The sequence below is a fragment of the Ceratotherium simum genome, chromosome 9 (genome assembly GCF_057802395.1).
Source record: "Ceratotherium simum simum isolate JZ-2026a chromosome 9, ASM5780239v1, whole genome shotgun sequence".
Taxonomy (NCBI): Eukaryota; Metazoa; Chordata; class Mammalia; order Perissodactyla; family Rhinocerotidae; genus Ceratotherium; species Ceratotherium simum.
In genome coordinates, this window is record NC_141908.1 from 52,444,529 (window position 1) to 52,464,846 (window position 20,318).

At 41.4% G+C, this 20,318-nt stretch overlaps 1 protein-coding gene across 2 annotated transcripts in view; it reads left to right on the forward strand.

The window, feature by feature from the left end:
* Positions 1-20,318, forward strand: part of RAPGEF4 (Rap guanine nucleotide exchange factor 4) — a 295,468-nt gene that overhangs the window by 218,527 nt on the left and 56,623 nt on the right. For both annotated transcript variants that reach the window (XM_087435400.1, XM_087435399.1), the window contains 5 exons: positions 10,521-10,605; positions 13,282-13,342; positions 15,099-15,175; positions 15,575-15,721; positions 17,655-17,770. In XM_087435400.1, coding sequence (XP_087291526.1) covers positions 10,521-10,605; positions 13,282-13,342; positions 15,099-15,175; positions 15,575-15,721; positions 17,655-17,770 — 486 coding nt within the window. The remainder of the gene's footprint in view (positions 1-10,520; positions 10,606-13,281; positions 13,343-15,098; positions 15,176-15,574; positions 15,722-17,654; positions 17,771-20,318) is intronic.

The window sequence follows — 20,318 nt, forward strand, 5'->3', positions numbered from 1 at the left end:
AGATGCTGTTTCCCAAATCTTAATTCTAGATGGCTCTGCTCTCAAATTCCCTAGAAGCTTAAGTAGTTGAGAAAAAGATAAGTCAGTTGGGCCTAAGCAGAAGAAAAAAATATATATAACATAAGAAAGTTGTTGGCAGGTTCTGGAGTCTTCCAAATGAGTCGGAAACTCAGAAATTTGAGGTCATTTATTTCATGTCATAAATTAATATTTTCTAACATATACTGTGGGGCATAAGGTTGAAAGGAAACAATTTAAGATAATAAAGTGACATGAGAAAATACCCAGGGGGCAGGGCTGAGCATTGTTTATCAGTCAATTGGCTGCTTTGACAGCCCCCACCTGCTGTTCCACACACTTGCTCTAGAGGGCACTTGAGGGGCTGTGTATTTTCTCTTAATTAGCAGAGCCTGTTTTAATAGGGTCATCTTCTGTCCAAGTTGTTTTTTAGGGTGTGAAATTTGAAATGCTGATAATTATAGGGAAATTTGCTTCCTCAAGGGAACCCAGATTAACAAGGCTAAAATCTGTGGTGCCTAGTGTTTTGATTTCTGTTGAGATATGTCAAGAGAATGTTCAGAGTTATGAAGTCCATCCTCTAAATGTAAAGCAGATGAAAAGAGAAGACAGAGCCTAATCTTTATGAAATAAGAAATTCACTGTGAATCTTTGCCTTCACCGCATAACAAACTTGGCCTTTGTTTTTCCCGGAAAGATTGCTGGGCCCTAAATGAAAGCTTGTAGAATTTACCAGAAAAAAATGATTGCATTAAGTGGGCCATTTCTTGGGTTTGGATTTGCCTCGCCCCTATAACAACAATTTACCACTTCTCCCTCATGTTTACAGGCTCAAGAAACCAACCATTGGGTTGCTGCCATTCTGATGCAGATACAGGAGAGGGGAAGATGGATGTAGTTGCCCATTTTACAGTTTAGGGTTGATTATAAGATTACCTCAAGATTTTAATGACTCTTTATTGTTAAAGTCAATCTGTTCATTGTAGAAAATTTGGAAACTACTGAAAAGAGTTAAAGAAGAATAAATAACACCTGTAATCACATCTCCCAGAGATGATTATTGTTAACATTTTGGTGCCTGGCCCTCTGGTTATTTTTCAATTCCTAACCTTTACACTTAATAATATACCGTGACATTCTCCCTTAACCTTAAATATCCTTTAATGATGGGATTTTTATTAGATACATAGTAGTCTCTCCTCTTAATGTTCCTTAATACATTCAGTTTGTCAGTGATGGATGTTTAGGTTGATTCTCAAGCCCTTTCTTCTTAACAGCATCAAAAAATAATAGTTTAGTGTTCTTCTTCCCAAAACAAAGAACTCCTAGCCTGGCAGGGGTGCAGGGGTGGAGGTGGGACCAGAAAGATGTCATGAAAGTTCCAGCAGGGAACCATAAGTTGTTTGACACTGAAGGCGTGCCCAGCCCAGGAGTGCTAGTAAATGTGGCTGGAGAGTTGGGCCGAGGTCAGATTGAAGGGAGGCTGCTATGCCCTCTCAGTACCTTGGATGTTATTTTGTAGCCATTTGGGGCACGACTGAAGAGTTTTAAAGGGAGGTGTGGTATGGTCAGCTTTGCGGTAGGTAGTTTCTCTGCTATTGGTGGATAATGGGTTGGAAGGGCCAAGACTAAAGACAGAATGCCAGATATTGAGTTTTATGAGATTAAAATTAACTATATTTTGAGAATTTCATGACAGCATTTGAGATACCTGCATTTGACCCCAGAGTCTGCAAAATAAAGTGCAAGTAATACTGAGCACAAGAGTCCTGGATTCTAGTCTTACCAGTTTACCCATAAGTCACTCAACATTTCCAGATTACAGATCTCTTAAGCTATAAAATGAGTTTGATAAAACCTGCTTATCCTCTCCCTACTTCACAAGGAATTGTAAACGGAAAAACAAATGCAATTGTATTTAATCATAGCCAACATTTATTGAGCACACATGTGCTGAGCATGTGCTCAACAATTGTCTAATTTAATTCTTTCAACAGAACTATGAGGTAGTTATTAATATCATCTCCACTTTGTGTATTAGGAAACAGGCTTAGGTTAAGTCACTTGCCTGTATTTATCCCGAAAGTGGTGGACCAAGGATTTGATCCAGGCCTGTCTGACTCTGGCGCTTGCGTTCTTTACTGTGGTCTACCACCTGCCCCGGGCCAGAATGACTCAAAATGGCCTCCTGGGCTTATTCTTTGAGCATTGGTGAGGAAAGACAGCATGGGGGACCAGCCCCGTGGCATAATGGTTAAGTTTGGTGTGCTCTGCTTTGGTGGCCCAGGTTCGCAGGTTCAGATCCTGAGTGTGGGCGTACACCACTCATCAGCTGCAGCAACCCACATATAAAGTAGAGAAAGATTGGCACAGATGTTAGCTCAGGGCCAATCTTCTTCAAGCAAAAAAAGAAGAGGAAGATTGGCAACAGATGTTAGCTTAGGGCAAATCTTCCTCAGCAAAAAAAAAAAAAAAAAAAAGTCATGGAAATCTGATTTTAAAATAATTATTACAGACTAATCTCATCTCATTCAATTATTACCATATAGACCTGAAAGGAGTACAAGTGTACGTACCATCTACCATAAAAAAAAATTCTCATCAACCCATTAGCCAGAATTACAAACAATACTTAGTGACTAATATATGACTCACACTATATAGTCTATATAGTGACCTCGTATCATCACCTCTTTGAACCTCAAAATAATTCTGTGAACGGAGTAGAACTTATGTTATCATCCACAATTTACAGATGCAGAAATTCAGCTCAGGAGATGTCGAATGTCTTCCTTAACATCATGCAGAAGTATATGTGGCTGAACCAGGAACTTAGCCCAAGTCGGCTCACTCAAAATCCAATTTCATTCATTGTTTTTTTCATGGATAATCTTCTTTCCTCTGTACTAGATTGCTTCAACGTCATCCTCTCTAGTGGATTTACTGAACAAGCAGTGAAATCCAAAGAAATACGGATAAGCCATCTGTCCCTGATTAATTAAGAATTAATTTTTGCAGGGAAAAAGTAATAATGCATCCACGTAGCACCTTTTCAGAAAGTGTTTGCGTTTTCTATCTGACATCTAGGCCTCATACACAAAGGTGGGTAGCTATACTATCTGATTCCATCCAAATTATTTGTTTTTCTCAACTTGCTACTTAGGTGTTTTAAAAGAAAACATTTATAGTTGCACCTTTTAAAAGGTTTAATGACAAATTTCTCGTGTGTCCTCATAGTAAACACTTTTGCTAGAAGAATGTCGGGCATATTCAGTTTCTAAACATGAAAAACATTGTCCTAAAAACACTTCACACTCAGAGCCCCTGAATTATCAAATCCTTATCTCATATCCTAATGGAGATGACTTCATTTCTCGCAAATATTCATAAACCTTTGCCCTTTACTGCAGTTGTAAACTGTATTCATGTATAACATCACAAAGAAGGAAAGAATCCACGTATGTACAGGCTTTGCTGTCACAACCAGAAAATGCCTAATTGCATCTGATCAACTTAAAATGTCCTTTTCTGGGTTAAAGATAAGGTGAAGGGTTGGTGGTATGGCAGGGAGGTGAGCAGACAGAGCTGGGAAGGACCCTTTAAATATCAGGTCACCGGGCTCCTGGAATGTCTCTAACACTTAAGATCTAACTCTTAGGAAGCAAGGGTCCTGGGAGGTGAAGAAAAGAAAGAAACATGTTTTGCTGGTTTGTTGGACAAGCAGGTGGGAAACCACACCAAACTTTCCTTTCAGGGAAGTGGAAGAGGTGAGACTCAAGAAGGTCTTCAGAATGTTGGGAAATGGTCCACGTTTGAGAAATGACTTGCAGGCAGGAGAACCGGGGGGTTGAGGTGGAGTGTTGCCACAAAACTAAAGCATTCCCGCTCCCCAGAAAAAAATAAGAAAGCAGTTCCTTTATTTTGAAGCTTGACCATGGCTTACGTAGGTATTTATAATGCTGACTTTTCTGGATATTTTCCCCATGCACCAGGGAATAGGTCTACTAGGCGACGGATCTAGAAGAACTGGGTTATTTGCTTTCTCACCTGCATATTTTACCACTGGCCATGCCAATGTGGCACTTGGTGCCTGGATGAATCCCTCATTTTATCCACGTTCCAATAACTGAGGAGCTCCGTCTCTGACCTTGGTAAATTCCTTGATAAAACTGTATTTACCAGCAGCTTCCAATATCACCTGAGCCCTCCCATCCTTTAATGTATAAACTGCCTTTCCATCCATCCCCGTTTATTATCTTGTCTGTAACTAGACATTGCTGCCAGAATGCATCCCCTGCGGAAACTAGGCCTTTCCACAGCAGGATCCAACAAATCCACATCAATGTGGCACCACGCAGATTTGTAAAGAAGCAAGGATGCCTAATATCTCTCCCTGTGACATCTGGAGAAGGACAAGTAAAGACCAGGTACACTCACCGGCTGCCACTCAGAGCAGCCGGAGAGTCAATTCACTTCCCCAGCCTCATAGGTTCCTCTGTGAGGGTGCATGGGAGTTCCCTCCTCCTGCTCGGGCTCGGTGTTTGTTCCCTTGACTCTTGAAAGCCAAATTGCCTTCAGTCCTTGGGACCCTTTCATTACTGTTTGAACAGGCTGGGGGCTGATTTGCAGGATCTCATCTCCATTTTTTCCCTGTCACCCCTGTAAAGACCAAAGCCTGAAAAGTGCTTAATGCCACTGTTTGCTACAAGAAACCCACTTTTAAAATGCAACTTTGTTCAGTGATTGTGGTGGGGAAGGCTCGTTGTGGATGTGGTCGGGCGCTCTTTGGGGGGGGAGGGGTGGATCAAGAGGAGAACCTCTGTCTGATGCGAGAGTAGAGAGGTGAGTCCTTTCTGAGACACCAGATGGCACAGCAGCTCTGAGCTGGTGGCTTCAGGAGAGGCTGGGCTTGCTCTATCCTTGCTGCCACAGGCACGAAATCCACCTGGGGTGGGAGAGGGGCTCACATTTTGATTCACTTCAGTGGGCACAGGTTGACCACACTGACTTTTGCTCCATCTGGCCTCCTCCCTGGCATTTCCCTCCACTTTCAATCCTAATGACATGTTGAGGCCCCAGGGGAATAGGGAGTTTGCTCATGGCAAACCTCTCATGAATGCTTTTGTTGCTTTGCTAACTGTGAATCTACTCATTTTTTAAAGTAAGTCCCTCCACACCTTGCAGTCCTGACTTCTCTCAGCTCATTAAAACATTTCCTGTAAACAGGACCCAGAAGTTTGTTGCCACCTGGGTGGATGGCCCAAGGAGAGTGGCCTGCCCTGTGATTACCTTGACCACTTTAGGCCACAGGGTTGTTTTTTTGTCTTTTTTGCCTTCTGTTTTGAATGTTATGTAAGACTCAGAGACTAAGGCGTTTCTCGGCTTTGTTCCGTTCTGTTTCAAATGGCTGCCGTGGGCTTCTCCCGCGAGCCCCTATTTAAGTCTTTATTTCTCCATATTGGCTATTGATGAATGGAGGACCAGGGGGTAGAATAAGCCTCCGCGTGGGTCTTTAGGCAGGTGTGACGGTCCACACCCCCAGCAAAGCCGCCCCTGAACACAGGGGGGCCGTGTTTCCTGATAGGCTTTGCTTTATGAAGGCACCCCCCTTCCTCCCACTAGTTGCCAAACTAAGGAGGATTTCCCAGGAATGGAGCCCTTCTGGGTAGTTCCCTCCAGGGAGAGCTGCCACTCCTTTTCCTCTTCTGTGTCTGGCAGGAGGGCCCAGGACCTTCACATACTCTGTTCTGCTTCCTTCTCAGGCTCCTCCCTGGGATTTGCCGTAGAGAGCAGGTCTCAAGTTTTAGCCTGGCAGTAAACTCTGCCACTGACCACTGCTCAGTGTGGGCGTGGGAGAGGGGGCCTGCTGCCTGCTGACCTGAGTGGAGCAGTCTTTTGAGGACCCGCTCTGACCCTCTCCTGCCCTTGTCTTATCAGCAGTGCTGTCTTCCTCCTGTGGTGGTTTTCTTCTGTGAGTGTGGAGCTGTGGCTGCCTCCAGCCATTTCTCAGACATTCTCTTCCTATCTGCTTCCTGTCATCCAAGAAATTCCTAAAACTCTCTGGCCTCCTGATAGTACTATTTTATGGTTTGGCGTGGTGGTGTTGCTTGTTTTCAGTGCTGTTTTGGGTGTTAAGGTATCTTTCCTATCAGACCTTTAGCATGGTAGACAAAGACGTGGCCCAGAAAGGGCCCAGTCCAACAGGTGGTGCTTGCTCATCCATGGTCACCTCCGTCCAGGCCCCCTGCTGATCTTGACTTAGTTAGAATGAGTAACTTCGGCTGGTCTAAGATGGTAATTTCTTAAAATGCATGAATAATTCTATAACCCTACAGAAAATGTATCTTTTCTATCATTTTATGGGATGTGGAATAAGAGGTGAGGTCCAACATTTTCATCCTGTCTCCTCCTTCCATTAACAGTGTGCCATGACACAAATGTGTGCTGTGTCTAAAGTGAGTCATGGGCACCTGGTCTTACTTGACCTTCAGTGGGAAGGATAACAGAGCATAAGCCCTATTTCCCTCAGGCCACAAAGCCAAAACTGGTCCGTGGTACTGCTGCCATCTCCTTTGGGCAGATCCTGAATTCAGCATGAATTCTGAGAACTCATGCATTCATTCATCCGATGAGCCATATTGAACACCCATCCTGATGATAATGCCATCCTGCATTTGTGCCATATTTCTAATGTGTCAATGCTTTGGGTATATTAACTGATTTGATGGTTACAAAAATCCTATTTATTATTCCCATTTTTACAAGTGTAGAAACAAGGCCTTAGACCAATTGGGCACCTAGGAAGTTCATGATTTAGATCTCAAATCCAGTTTCTGCTTCCAATCCAGTGCCCTTTGCACTACCAGATGCTGCTTCTCTTGAGAAGAGCAGTCCAGAGTTATGGATATTTAAGGAAATAACTTTCTTCACAGTATGTTGTAATTACCACAGCAGTAGGCCCATGTACCATGGAATAATAAAGGTTTGAGAACCAGTTTTACCTAGGAGAGGTGACACATGAGCTGGGCTTGAAGCGGGGAAAGAAATCCTAGGCAAAGAGAGGAGCATGTGAAAAGTCTTGGAGGGATGACAAAGCATAACATGTTTGAGGAATGGAGAGATGTCTGGTGTGGCTGGACCAGAGAACAGAGTCATGAGGGAAGGTGTGAAGAAAGGGCAGATAGATGAGTCTGCAAAAGTCAATTGAGATCTGCTTTAAAAGAGCCTTGTGTGATTTTGAGGGAGCACTTCTGGACAGATTGAGCTTGTGGTACTTGTGGGTTGTCTAGGAAGAGAAGACCAGGAAGCTATGGCAGCTCAGGAAAGAGATCTGTTTGGAGATAAGGATTTAGGTCTCGGCATTATATAGATGAAAGTTGGGGATTTTCCCAGGGAGAGAAGGTGGAACAAAATGGGAACAGAGCTGAAGACAGAGCCTTGGGGCACAGCACAATTCAAGAGGTGAACAAAAGAAAAACCAACCAAAAAAGACACTGAGAAGAAATGGTCAGGACAGCAGGAAGAGGGCCTAGAGGGGGCGGCATGGGGAGAAGAGAGCTTCAAGCAGTGCTCAATAGTGTGGGGCAGCGGGAAGTTGATTAGGTTTCAAAAACAGCTTGAATGCTGCCATCTTTACCTCTCTTCTCCCACACTTTAGTGCAGGTCCTGAGACTAACTATCATGGCTCAAAGGACAGCCTTGAACCACTAGGTCAAATTTTTAGTATGCTGCATTAAGGATCCCATGGAGTTCTTCATCATACGTTTTAGCTCTTGGATGAAATATAATCATTTTTAATATAATGGGATTTGTAGATTCTAAAGTAAACACTTTTTTTTAATTTGTAAGAATTGATAAGTATGGATTTCAATTGATATTATGTAAACACTCCCCCTAAACTCAGAGATCTGCTCCCAAAATTCCAACTTTGAATCTGTCAAGATATGAGAGCTAAAGTCTCACCCTTTCTTTTCCCAGCTGAGTTTTTCTCCTCCCTCCATAACAGCCCACCCTGTGAAGGTGAGAATGAGACTTGGCAACTGTTGTCTCTTTTAACCAAGCTTCTAGGAGGGTTCATGCTATTTGCAGCTGATGTCAAGTAGCAAGAACAGCGGGGCTGCTCCTTGTGCTGAAGAGTCGTAATCCTATTACGCCTACCTTGAGACTTTCACATTCGCTGCCTCTACAGTCATAGATGGACTGAGGTGACTCAATTGACTTTTAAATCCCCAAGAGTCCTAGTTTCAAAATTCCCATGTCTAAGTCAAGTAGTAGATTAGGCCCCTTGCCAGGAAGGCCTGGCTCCTTCAGAGCCCCTATGGCCATAGCTCTTTCTTCACTGTCTTTGTGGGTCCCATACTTTCTGAGTTCCACCAGTAAGCACTAAATTGGGGCACAGTTGTGTCCTTCATTGGTGATCCTTGGCCGGAGGTGAGCCTGGCTGGCATCGACCTGGGTCATGGATTTAGTACCTGTCTCTGCACAGTCAGGATTAGGAAATATATCCTCCGTTGACGCTGTAAGAGAAGGATATCATACTCTTTTGTTTGTGTTAAAGCTGTCCTTGAGAAGGTAATGTGTAAGATGTGCAAAGAGTTTCTTTCCTCCAATTAGCCCCCATTTGGTCTGTCATCTCTCCCATATTATAATATGGTTTCAAAATTATTTAATCCAATTAACTATTCTAGAATATGTACAATTCAGTTTGATTGCTCAAAGTACTTATCTAATAATTGACTAAGTTTCAGCTGTAATTTGCTGGATCAAATGTCATACTTTATTTGTAAGTTTGGTTTTCTTATTCAAGAGTTTGAATTCTGAATATCACTTTACTGGATTTTTTTTTTTCACTTACACAAATAAATGTGCAGATACCTTCACATTTGCTGCTTTCTTTAGCTCTCACATCTCTCTCAGGAAGGTATTGTCCCCGGTTTACAGAGGAGACTGGGGCTCTGATGTCACGTGGCTGGTTAGTGGTTGCACTGAGGTTAAAACTTGATTTGGAGACTCTAAATCAAGTGCTGTGTTCAGTACACCAACACTCCCCGCATTTATTTGACCAAGGAACACTTTTTAAAATGTAATGGAATTAAAGATGGAACACCATCAGTAGCTGATTGAGGTTTAAATGTTCATTATACAGTAACATTGAATAATACCATGAATTGTTGAAATTGTAGGATGAAATAGATCGAAGGTTATGTGAGAGGTAACAGTCATGCCTGCAGCAGTTGGCTGGGGTATATGCTTCCTATCCGTCAGTGGGGAGATTGACTTCCTAGCACTCTCAGAATTAATAACCCGTTTGTTTTGAAGTTTCAAAAACATATTAGGGTTGGGCCGGCCCCGTGGCTTAGCGGTTAAGTGCGTGCGCTCCGCTGCCGGCGGCCCGGGTTCGGATCCCGGGTGCGCACCGAGGCACCGCTCCTCCAGCCATGCTGAGGCCGCGTCCCGCATACAGCAGCTAGAAGGATGTGCAGCTATGACAGACAACTATGTACTGGGGCTTTGGGGGAAAAATAAATAAATAAAATCTTTAAAAAAAAAAAAAAAAACATATTAGGGTTCTTTCTGTTGCAGAGAGCCAATAGAAAATCCAGATTCCTGACCAATCGTATCTATTATCATTGATGTATAAGTAAACACTGTTAGTGATTCCAGAATAATTACAGACATGAAAGGTGATTAGGGATCCACTCAGTCCTCCCACGCCAAAATGCCCATAACACCTCACACCCCACCTTGAAAGGCACATCGTTGGATACTAGTTTTATGGTAAATTATAGGAAAAAACTTTACATAGTACACTGATTAACATCGCATGGAACAGTGGTTGTTCATGGAACAGAGTTTGGGAAATATGAATGTATACCTCCCTTCTTTCCCTCTCTTACTAATCCCAGGCACTTATTTGCCTTCGGCTCATCTCATGCCCTCAGCTCCTCAGGGATAGGTAAGAAAATGTTGAGTCTATACACGTCCTTTATTTGAATCCTCTGGTAGAAGGATATTACATAACCCGAAACAATAGTGACAGCAGCATAATCATTCTCTTAGGCTAAGATATCACACAGGATCCCAAGGAATTTGGATCAATCATCCAGTTATGAAACCAATTATTCCTAGTGGTGTTAAAAGACAAGTTTTGTCGTTATTGATTAAGGTGGTAATGAAAAGTAATTTTTTAGAGCAATCACCTACAAAGTGAGGGATAAGTTAGCCAGCTACAATGTGAGCAGAGATGTTCTTCCCTCAGATTGGAAGGCAAGGGGACTGTGTGCACATCTGATTGCTTCCATGTCCTTCCATCGAGGAACACGTTCATGTCAAAAATCCCTTTGGGGATTCTAATGGCATAATCTCTCCATCTGCCAGTATCTTTTTATAAGGATTTCTCCTAGGAAATCCCTGAGCTGACTGACCCCTGAACCCATTTCTATATTTCAAGCTTTAGTGGTGACTTTTTTCTCATTATTTTCTTATTACTTTTTTCTTTGTAGACCTGGCCAGAGGACTGTGGATGACTTAGAAATTATCTATGAAGAGCTCCTTCACATTAAAGCCTTATCCCACCTTTCTACCACAGTAAGTTGTCTCTTATTGAGCATGGTCGGGGGACTTTGAGTTAAATGCACTGTTAGGACTGGAGGAGGGTATTCTGGTGTGTTGGGTGGGGGAAGAAAGAATGCCTGAGTTCTACCTCGTAAGTCACCCCTACTCTTTCTCATGAGATGCTAAGGAAGTTATACCCGAGAACAATCACCAAAAGGGGATGAAGCATTATCACATTATTAGTAGTTGCCCATGTGCCCTAAACCCCAGTGCAGTATGATGGGAGTAGGTTTGTAACACGGGCTTCATCCTTCCAAATCTGAGTCTTGGAACCTAAACACTTAGGCAAGAGAGCCAGGCCTTAAGAGGGGCTCTGAGACCCCTCCATGAAATATAGAGCCAGAGGGAGGAAGGAGAGAAATCAAGATGACCTGTCCTGACCCAAGGGGGTGGCTTTGCCCAAGTTTGCTGCCCTATTGAGAAAGAAAGCAGAAAGTTCAAGAGAGCATTAGTTCAGATATGTTAGCGTACAGTAGCAGTACCTGCTAGTGAAAAATGGCCCAGTAGCCATATCTGACTCTGAACTTTTACCTGATTAAGGTATTTAGGAACCTTGGACAGAAATTTGGCCTCTGATTAGGGACAGAAATGCCTCCTGCCATAGGAGGAACACAGGAACATGATTTCCAGGCAACATGAGTCTCCTATATGCTAATAATTCAATAATAATAATAAGTTTCAGCATTCACAGATTATATACTGTGTTTGCAGATTGTATACAGTAGTCCCCCATTATCCACAGGGAATATGTTCCAAGACCCCCAGTGGATGCCTGAAACCTCAGATAGTTCCAAACCCTATATATACTATGTTTTTTCCTATACATATATACTTAAAGTTTAATTTATAAATTAGACACAGTAAGAGATTAACAATAACTAACAATAAAATAGAATAATTATAGCAATATACTGTAATAAAAGTTACTGTAAGTCTTAGCAACCTCAGTATATGATTTTTTTTTTTACTTTCCTTATTAAGTCAAAAACTTTCACCTTTTGAAAGGGATAATTCGGTACATGTGTGTGGTGATGGGTTGTAATTAGTATTTTGGTGGTGAACATGATGTAGTCCATGCAGAAATAGAAGTACAATGATGTACACCTGAAATTTTTGCAATGTTATAAACCAATGTTACTGCAATAAAAAAAAAAAAAAACTTTCACCTTTTCACTTAAAAGAAGCACTTTACAGCTTCTCTTTGGCATATCCGAATTGCCAGCATCACTACTCTTGCCATTTGGGGCCATTATTAAGTAAAATAAAGGTTGCTTGAACACAAGCACTGTGATACCACAACAGTCTATCTGATAATCCAGACGGCTACTGAGTGATTAATGGGCGGGTAGCGTATACAGTGCGGATACGCTGGACAAAGGGATGATTCACGTTCCAGGCGAGACAGCGCGAGATTTCATCATGCTGCTCAGAATGGCGTGCAGTTTAGAACTTATGAATTGTTTATATCTGGAATTTTCCATTTAATATTTTCAGACCACAGTGGACCAGATAACTAAAACCCCAGAGAAGGGGGTACTACTGTACTGAGGCCCCTCAGCAATATCTACACGCCTAATTTGTGTTCATTCCCAGCTCACTAGGTGATGTTATGCTGTCACACGATGGCAGTGCCTGCGCCCCCTGCTCTGGAGGGTAGAGTTCAGGTCTCTGCCGAGAGCAGTGAGGCATTTGCCACAACCCCAAGCAGAAGGACTCCAACCCATTCACCTCTCAACCCAGACACAGCTGCCTTCACATTCTTCTCCACCTGCACTACTGGGGGTCCCGAAGCTTGCTCACCTACGTGGAGTATCCAGGGGTCTGGTCCAGCCCAGACTCCCCTTCCACCCACTACTGCCCTTGTCATCCCCACTCTCCCCGTGGTGGGATAGGTCTGGTGCCCGGGAACCTCACCTGGGGAGCTCCTACATATGTCGGGGCCAGCGGCTGAGGCTCCATGAGCTCATGTCATAGAGGAAAGTGAGGAAAGACTCTTTTTCCCACCTGTGCTCCAGGTCCTCAGCATGCCTATGTTCTGACTTCCCAGTCTTGGTGGAATTGGGAGGATTATGGGTAGTGTCACCTTCTACCTCAAACCCCAGGGACCCAGGCACTGTGGAAATTCTCAGGTTATTTGGTTCTTAGGGAGATAGAGCCATAATTTGGGCCCATTATTTGGAATTTTATAAAAATTTAGCTATCTAGGAATATAAATCTGCCCCTACATTTAAGCTTAATCATTCAACTTCAAGGTTGAATGATGCCAACATTTGCAGTGGTGCGTTATGTGTGATGCAAGGAAGGGCCTCTAATAGCAACAGAGTCATATGATATTGTAGATGCTCTCACCTTCTCACCCAAGGTAAAAGATAGGCAGAGAAATTGCTAGTTCATACGTGTGAAGCCATGTTTTGGACGGTCGGTAGGGAGATTGTCTTGTATGAATTAGCTTATAAAATAGCTTTTGTAAAAGCTTTAAGAATATAGTGGCAAATCTAGTGAAAGTGGTTCTGGATGAGAGTAGCAGCAAGTGAGGTGGGAGATGGCTGTGTGGGAAGAAGAGTACAGTTAGCACTGTTCAGAAGGGGAACAAGCCCCTTTCCCCCACCCCCAAATCTGGCCTTTCCACATTCTTTCTTTTTCTTCTAGGTGAAACGGGAGTTAGCAGGTGTTCTAATTTTTGAGTCTCATGCCAAAGGAGGAACCGTGTGTAAGTGAAAGCTGTAATTGAACATTGTGCCTGGCTAGACCCTCGCGAACATGTGCCGCGGGGGCCTGACTGCAGATGCTCCCCTTTCTTGGGCCCAGGTCTGACTTGGCAGGACATCACGTGGCACTTTTGCTTTTCTCAACCTGTGATTATTCCCAGCACGTGTCTGTTATTCTGCAGCACGTGGTTTTCTGGTACCAGCGTGGCAGCGGTTGCCAGCCTGAGCTGCCTCTTGCTCCCTACCCTACTGGCTCAAGGCGGTCTTCAAAGAGTGTGGGATGAAGTCTCTGCTCTCCAGGCAGAACCCTAGGCAAGACATTTCACAGTGACCTCACTTCAGTTTGTGGCTTTAGAGGAACTAATCTGTCTCTTGAGGTTGCTAGTTAGAATGATAAACTATCCTGCTTTCTTTCTCTTCTCTCTATCCACTATCAGCTCCAACCCTGAGAGAATTTCTTTGCCCCAAATACTTATGCAGTATTAATATATAGTATCTCTCCAGAATCCTGGTTGTAGTTTAGTTCTATGATCATATTTGGAAGCAAGAAATGAACATTTGATATTAATAAACATGAACAAAATTATTTAGACTGGCATTTCCCATTCCTCCTACAAAATTTTTCTTGAAAAACATGGTTAGTGGTCTACTCAGCTCAGGAAATGCCACCTTCCCTAATCTCTCTTGAAGAATCATAAGATGCATCAGCTTGCTAAGATTCTCAGAAGTTCTGCAAGAAAGAAAAATGTTCACTCCATTTAACACTTCCTAAACCTAGTGAAACACAGAACACTTTTTTAATGGACACCTGTTAACTTTTCCAGAGACATTCTCTGGAAAATCTTGCTCTTTCTTCAGGCTGAGTTGTATTAGTCAAATAAGCAGGGAACATGAATTGTAAAAGCAAAAAGAATTAAAAATTATATTTCAAAATGTTTTACTTTCAGTCATCAAAAGTGTTTCTAACACTGATATTTATCTTAGTAAGAATGTCCTTTCTTTAAATTTTAAAGGTTCACTTTAATGTTTTTTTATTTTTATGATCACTGATTACTTACAACTTCTCTTTTATTCTTTTCATTCAAACTTACTGATTGTTTTCATTTTATTATGAGAAATTTAAATATTTCAAACAAAAAATAGAGATTATTACAAACTCCTTTTTAATCTTTATAAAACACTAACATTATGCCATATTTTTTTTCACATTTTCTAAAGAATGAAATTATACAGATACAGTTGAAGGCCCCTTATTTCCTCCTTTATCTCATTCTTCTCTTTCCCTCCCCAAGGTAACTCCTACCGTATACGACATAGTTATCATTCCAACCCATTTTTTAAAAAAATGTTTAGATATGTATTCATAAACAATATGTAGTGCTGATTTGCATGTTTTCAAACTTAACATTACTGGTCAGGTAACTTTTAAAAACTATTTTCTGTAGCATAATAAATTTTCATGATTTGTGGGGGAAAGTGTATTTATTGCTTTAAGAAATGGATTCCTAGTGAATTGATATCTAGTAAATACCTATCTTTTAGGGCATAGCAAGTAGTGCAGTATTTCTGTTCCTTTCATGTTCTATAGAAAAGGAAATAATATTCCACCTGAATAAGTTAGTATATGCCAGTAATTTTTTTTCCCTTCTGGAATAAATGTGTAATTCTGGGGAATTAAAAATGATGATTTGATAAGCTGTAATTTATATTGATGTGCTTCTATTCTTGTCATAAGTCTTTTCATCTTTTTGTGTCTAGTGTTTAACCAGGGGGAAGAAGGTACCTCCTGGTACATTATTCTAAAAGGATCAGTGAATGTAGTCATTTACGGAAAGGTATATATATCTTTTTCTTTTTGAAACTTTATTATGCTCCATTTACTAGTGTGGCTTTAAGTATTAACAATGTAGTGCTACTATTAAATTCCAACAACATTGTTACTCAATGTAGAAAAGACATTGTAGCATCTCTAATCATAAATTATCATACTCAGAGTCGTATTGGACTTTCTGGGGCTCATCTCCTTATAAATTATAATGTATACATTTAAGTTAGGCCCTAGCCCATATCACTCAATGAAAGAAAAATGAAACATTATAATTGAATTATGCGACCCCCCTTTGGCATCCCTGGGTAGCCCATTTATATATACAGTGTTTTAGGGGAAAGGGTCTGTGGTGGGTGTTTGCCCCACTTCGGGGATCATCTTCATCTGAATGTTCTGCTCTCTCCAGGGTGTGGTCTGTACCCTGCATGAGGGGGATGACTTTGGCAAGTTAGCACTAGTGAACGATGCCCCGAGAGCTGCCTCCATCGTCTTGCGAGAAGATAATTGCCATTTCTTGAGAGTAGACAAGGAGGATTTCAACCGGATCTTGAGGGTGAGTCCAAGGCAAAGTGTGGCTGAGGGGCATCCCATTTTTCCTTTTGTCGGATAGGCAAAGATTTGAGTGTAGTGCTAACTGAGCAATACTCTGATTAATGGATGCTCTAGGAACAAAGAGCCTGGGTTACAAACCCGGTACGTTCAATGTGCTGGTATCCATCCTATTCCAGTAAAGCGGCACATGTGGCATGCTATGCTGGACCAACTAACTCTGCATACACCTGAACTGGTCCATGAGAATTGAAGACAGATAGGGATTGCCTTGGCAAAATGTCAAAGTCTGAGACGTTTCTCTTTGGCAATCCCAGTCTTCCCTTTTTGTGTCCTTCCCCTCGTCACTCTCCATGTCTTTATCCTAGACCTCCTATCCCAGTCTCCACCTCCTATCTCTTCTGAACCTTTCTCAAAGGTTCAAATCTCAAATCTGAACCTTTCTCATATTATCACACACTCTCTTGATTTATTGAGTGATTACATTTTAGTGGGAAATAACATCAATCATGGGTTACTCCAACTAAGCATTTTCATTTCAAGTCCTTTATGTTGAATTGATTCACACTAAAAGAATTTCAGACTTTGGCAAGTAGGTGAAGAATAATTGGGGTGGTAAAGGGAGCCATGAAATTGCACTTAAAGTTGGCTCTTCAGATGGGCCTAATCTAAGCTTGTTAAGGTTTGTGAGAGTAGGTGATATTTAAAAGAGATGGTCTCTGGTCTTTCTCCACCATGCAGCCTCTGGTCCCTTGGGAGGGACCACCCAGCTTTGGCTGGTAGAGGTCTGATTGTGGACTGCTGGGGATAATGACAATGTCCCATCAGTCCTGGCCTCTCGAGTGGCCTACAGTCCATCCCACCCTAGTTTGAGTTCACTCACTGGGACTGTTCCCCCTATGATCAATTTGTTCTTTTCCCGTCCTTGCTGGCTCACAGAGCAGACTCCCTACTTGGCCTCTCCCAGCCTTAGCATCTTTCTCTATCCTACCCTAAAGTCCTAAATGCAGCTTCCGTGCTTTCTGGCACATTGGCATTATTTAGTGATAATTCACAATGTCATTCTCCATTCCTTATATGTGGACACCTATCCCTACACAGCCTTAAGCATATGCCTTTGGTGGCAAAATTTCTGACAACAAAGTTCGCCTTAGGAATGCGTTCTCTTAATGCAAAGAAAGTTAAATTAAAAACTATACCATTGACTAAGATAGAAAAAATACTACATGGAATTTGACTTGGTTCTTATCTGATCTCTTTTAAAGTGGGGACCAAATGATGAGAAAAAGCACATTAAAATTTTGAAATTATCAAAATGACATTGAAATTTAGGGGTAAACTTTACTAACTCTTTGAAGTTTACTCACATGGAGTTTACACTCAGCCAGAAGATTCTTTGAAAGAATCAGATTGAGACCATTATCACTGATGTAATTTATAAAATTATTCAAAATAACTGAAGAATGTTTTTACACATTTCAAACTGATTTTTAAAAAAAATAACAAAGTCTTTTGATTAGAGAGAAAAGATGCCACTCCTATGAAAACTAAATACCCCTAGAAGAAAATCAGAATGAAAGAACTTTGCCAAAATAGCTGAGTGCTATTTGCCACATATTTTTATAAAGAATCAGTGTATTTGCTCTCTCATCTTCCTGCTCTATCACCCTCTCTGAAAGGTTTCTCAGAGCACAGCTACATTCCTCTCTACTCTGCTGTTTTTCTGAATCCCGGGTAAAAACAAAGTTTTAAAACCACATGCCTCAAACCTCATCTGGTCCTCTCTCTGACCGTTCCAGCCCTTGACTTTGAAAATGACTTAATTTGTAGACGCAACAATTAGCATCACAAGCACCAAATGAGTTTCTGAAGCATTTGAAATTTTTTTCATTGTCTGAGAAAACGGCATCTGTATGTGGTGTAATTTGTATTTGCAGGACGTTGAGGCGAATACAGTCAGACTTAAAGAACATGACCAAGATGTCTTGGTGCTGGAGAAGGTCCCAGCAGGGAACAGGGCTTCTAATCAAGGAAACTCACAGCCTCAGCAAAAGTAGGTTTGCATCCAACGCTGCAATTGCCAGACTATGATTAACCTTTTCACATGGTATCATCATTTCTACAATAGCATGTTCTCCTTTTTTGTGGAAGGCAGCAGTGTGTGTGACTTTTTTTCTCTCTATTGACTAATCACACATCTTGTGGAGTATAATGTATCCATTTCCGGCACTGCATTGAGCTTGGTGCTGCTTGGAGTAATTTGGGAGAGAATATTCCTCTACTCTAAAAACGCTCTCTGTATACAGTGTTCAAGTGTAATAGCTTTAGAACAGAAAGAACAATGGAAATAGGAATGCCAGGCGGCTCAAAGGATACATAGGCCCCTAGGTGATGAGAACCTTTGATATTTGAATTTCATATGGAGGATTTCTCAAGAAGTGTTTTCATCTTGTTATCAGAATGAGCATCTTTGATGGAAACCCAGACTTCCAATATAAGACAGTCAGTTGATTGCAGACCATAAGCATCCATTTGGCCTCATCCATACTTATTCCTGCTAATGTCAAAAGGGTATTTGGTTCACATTTCTCGAGTCCGTTGTTTTATTTGAGTCTTTTCAGTATATCTATGTTTAGTTCCATCTTTTGCTGCAACTCCCTACATGAGACTTTTTCATCAAATGTACCAACATTTGAGTGGTAAAACAGGAGAATTAGGAAATGTAGCTCGAAGAAATTGTAGAAAATTACAGAATCTAGTTTTTAAAATAAAGATTAATTTTCAATCTTGGAATAATAAACACACCAATTCTGTAGCTAAAGAGATGTCACCAAATAATATGTTGAAAAAGAATGCATCCCAATTAATTTTCCTTTGTTTGCCACAGAAATGGGGTGTTCCCTTTAATCAAGACACTCACCATAATGGATGAATTTTTATTGTTTAGAGTAAAAGCCTAAGGCTCAGACATTTTCATCTGGATAAATCAACATATTTACAAAGAAGCTGGGAAGAAATATATTATTGAATAGCCATACCACATTTTATCTAATCCTTATCACAACCCCTTTTAATAGATGGAGAAATGTAGAAACAGGTTGCTTGTCCCAGATTACAAAGCTTGTAATGGTAGATTTGGGATTCAAGTCCAGCTTGACCAATTTCGATGCTTCTGCTCCTTTGGCCTCACAGGTTATTATAGCAAAATACGAGATCCTTAGCACTATCTAGTAAACAGTGCAAACCAATATATTTCAAAAGGGCTGAAATAAAATAGGCTATATACAAAACTATCCTTTCACTTACAAACCTATAAAATTACCATCCAGAGTTCTTTATTATTTATTTTTCACTACCATCCATTCTTGAAAATGTTCTTGCTCAAATGTTTTCAACAGTTGTCCTTCCAGCCCACAGAGGAGGATGAGAATGAAAACATTTTTTATGTGAAGGTTGGGACTACCCCCGAAGATTTTCTTCAATGCTCTTAAATATAACTAGACCACTTTATAGTGGTAATCTGCATTCTTTAATAATGCCTCAGATGTCTCAGGAAAATTTTGCTACCTGCAAAAGTATATTCTTTTGAAGAATAAAAGAATATTCTCCTTAACCTTGAAACATTTGACCAAGAGGTCTCTGGAGGCCCCCTTCCTTCAGCTCTTCATACCATGGGAAAATGGTCAAAAGCGTTTGCTTGTTACAACATCTTCCATTCAGAGAGCTCTCCAGTTACAGACTTTTTTTTTCTTTTTTTGTGAGGAGATCAGCTGTGTGCTAACATCTGCCAATCCTCCTCTTTTTTGCTGAGGAAGACTGGCCCTGGGCTAACATCCATGCCCATCCTCCTCCACTTTATATGGGACGCCGCCACAGCATGGGTTGTCAAGCAGTGCATCGATGCGCGCCAGGATCCGAACCGGTGAACCCCGGGCCGCCGCAGCGGAGCGCACACACTTAGCCGCTTGCGCCACCGTGCTGGCCCCAGACTTTTTAATAAAATCAAACTGAGGGGAACAGAAAAGGAGAGGCCACGTGTATTAAATTTGTTTTCAACTTGGATCTGATTTCCGTTATAGCTCCTTGTTTGTGTCCTGTAGACCAATCCAAATTTCATATATAATTCAAAACTTTGTGCATGTTCACAGCACACCATTTAAGACATATCAATGATTACAGAATAATGCACCCACAAAATCAGTTCCCTGAAGAGTAAAAAGCCACTTTCTCAAGGGGTCCTTGTCCATGTCAAGCTTTCCCAAGCCGGGCCAGACTTGAAAAGGGGGGCCCGGGTAAGTGAATTTTGGCCTGATGTTCTGGAAAACTTCGATAACATGACAACAACCATGTCTATGGATGGACTTAAAATTAGCGCCTCTGTCTCCTCAGAAATTGTCCTTTTTGAGTTCAAAGAGGGTTGCCATGTTGGTACTGTTAATGTTATTTTTTGGATTAACTTTTCCCCTGAGACATCCAGAATAGTTTACATATACATTTTAAACTTTCAAAACTACCTGACTCTCTCCGAGCCACTCAACTATGGGTATGAAATTAAAATGTCATTAGCAAGATGATGTTTCTCGTGATGGATACACTATATG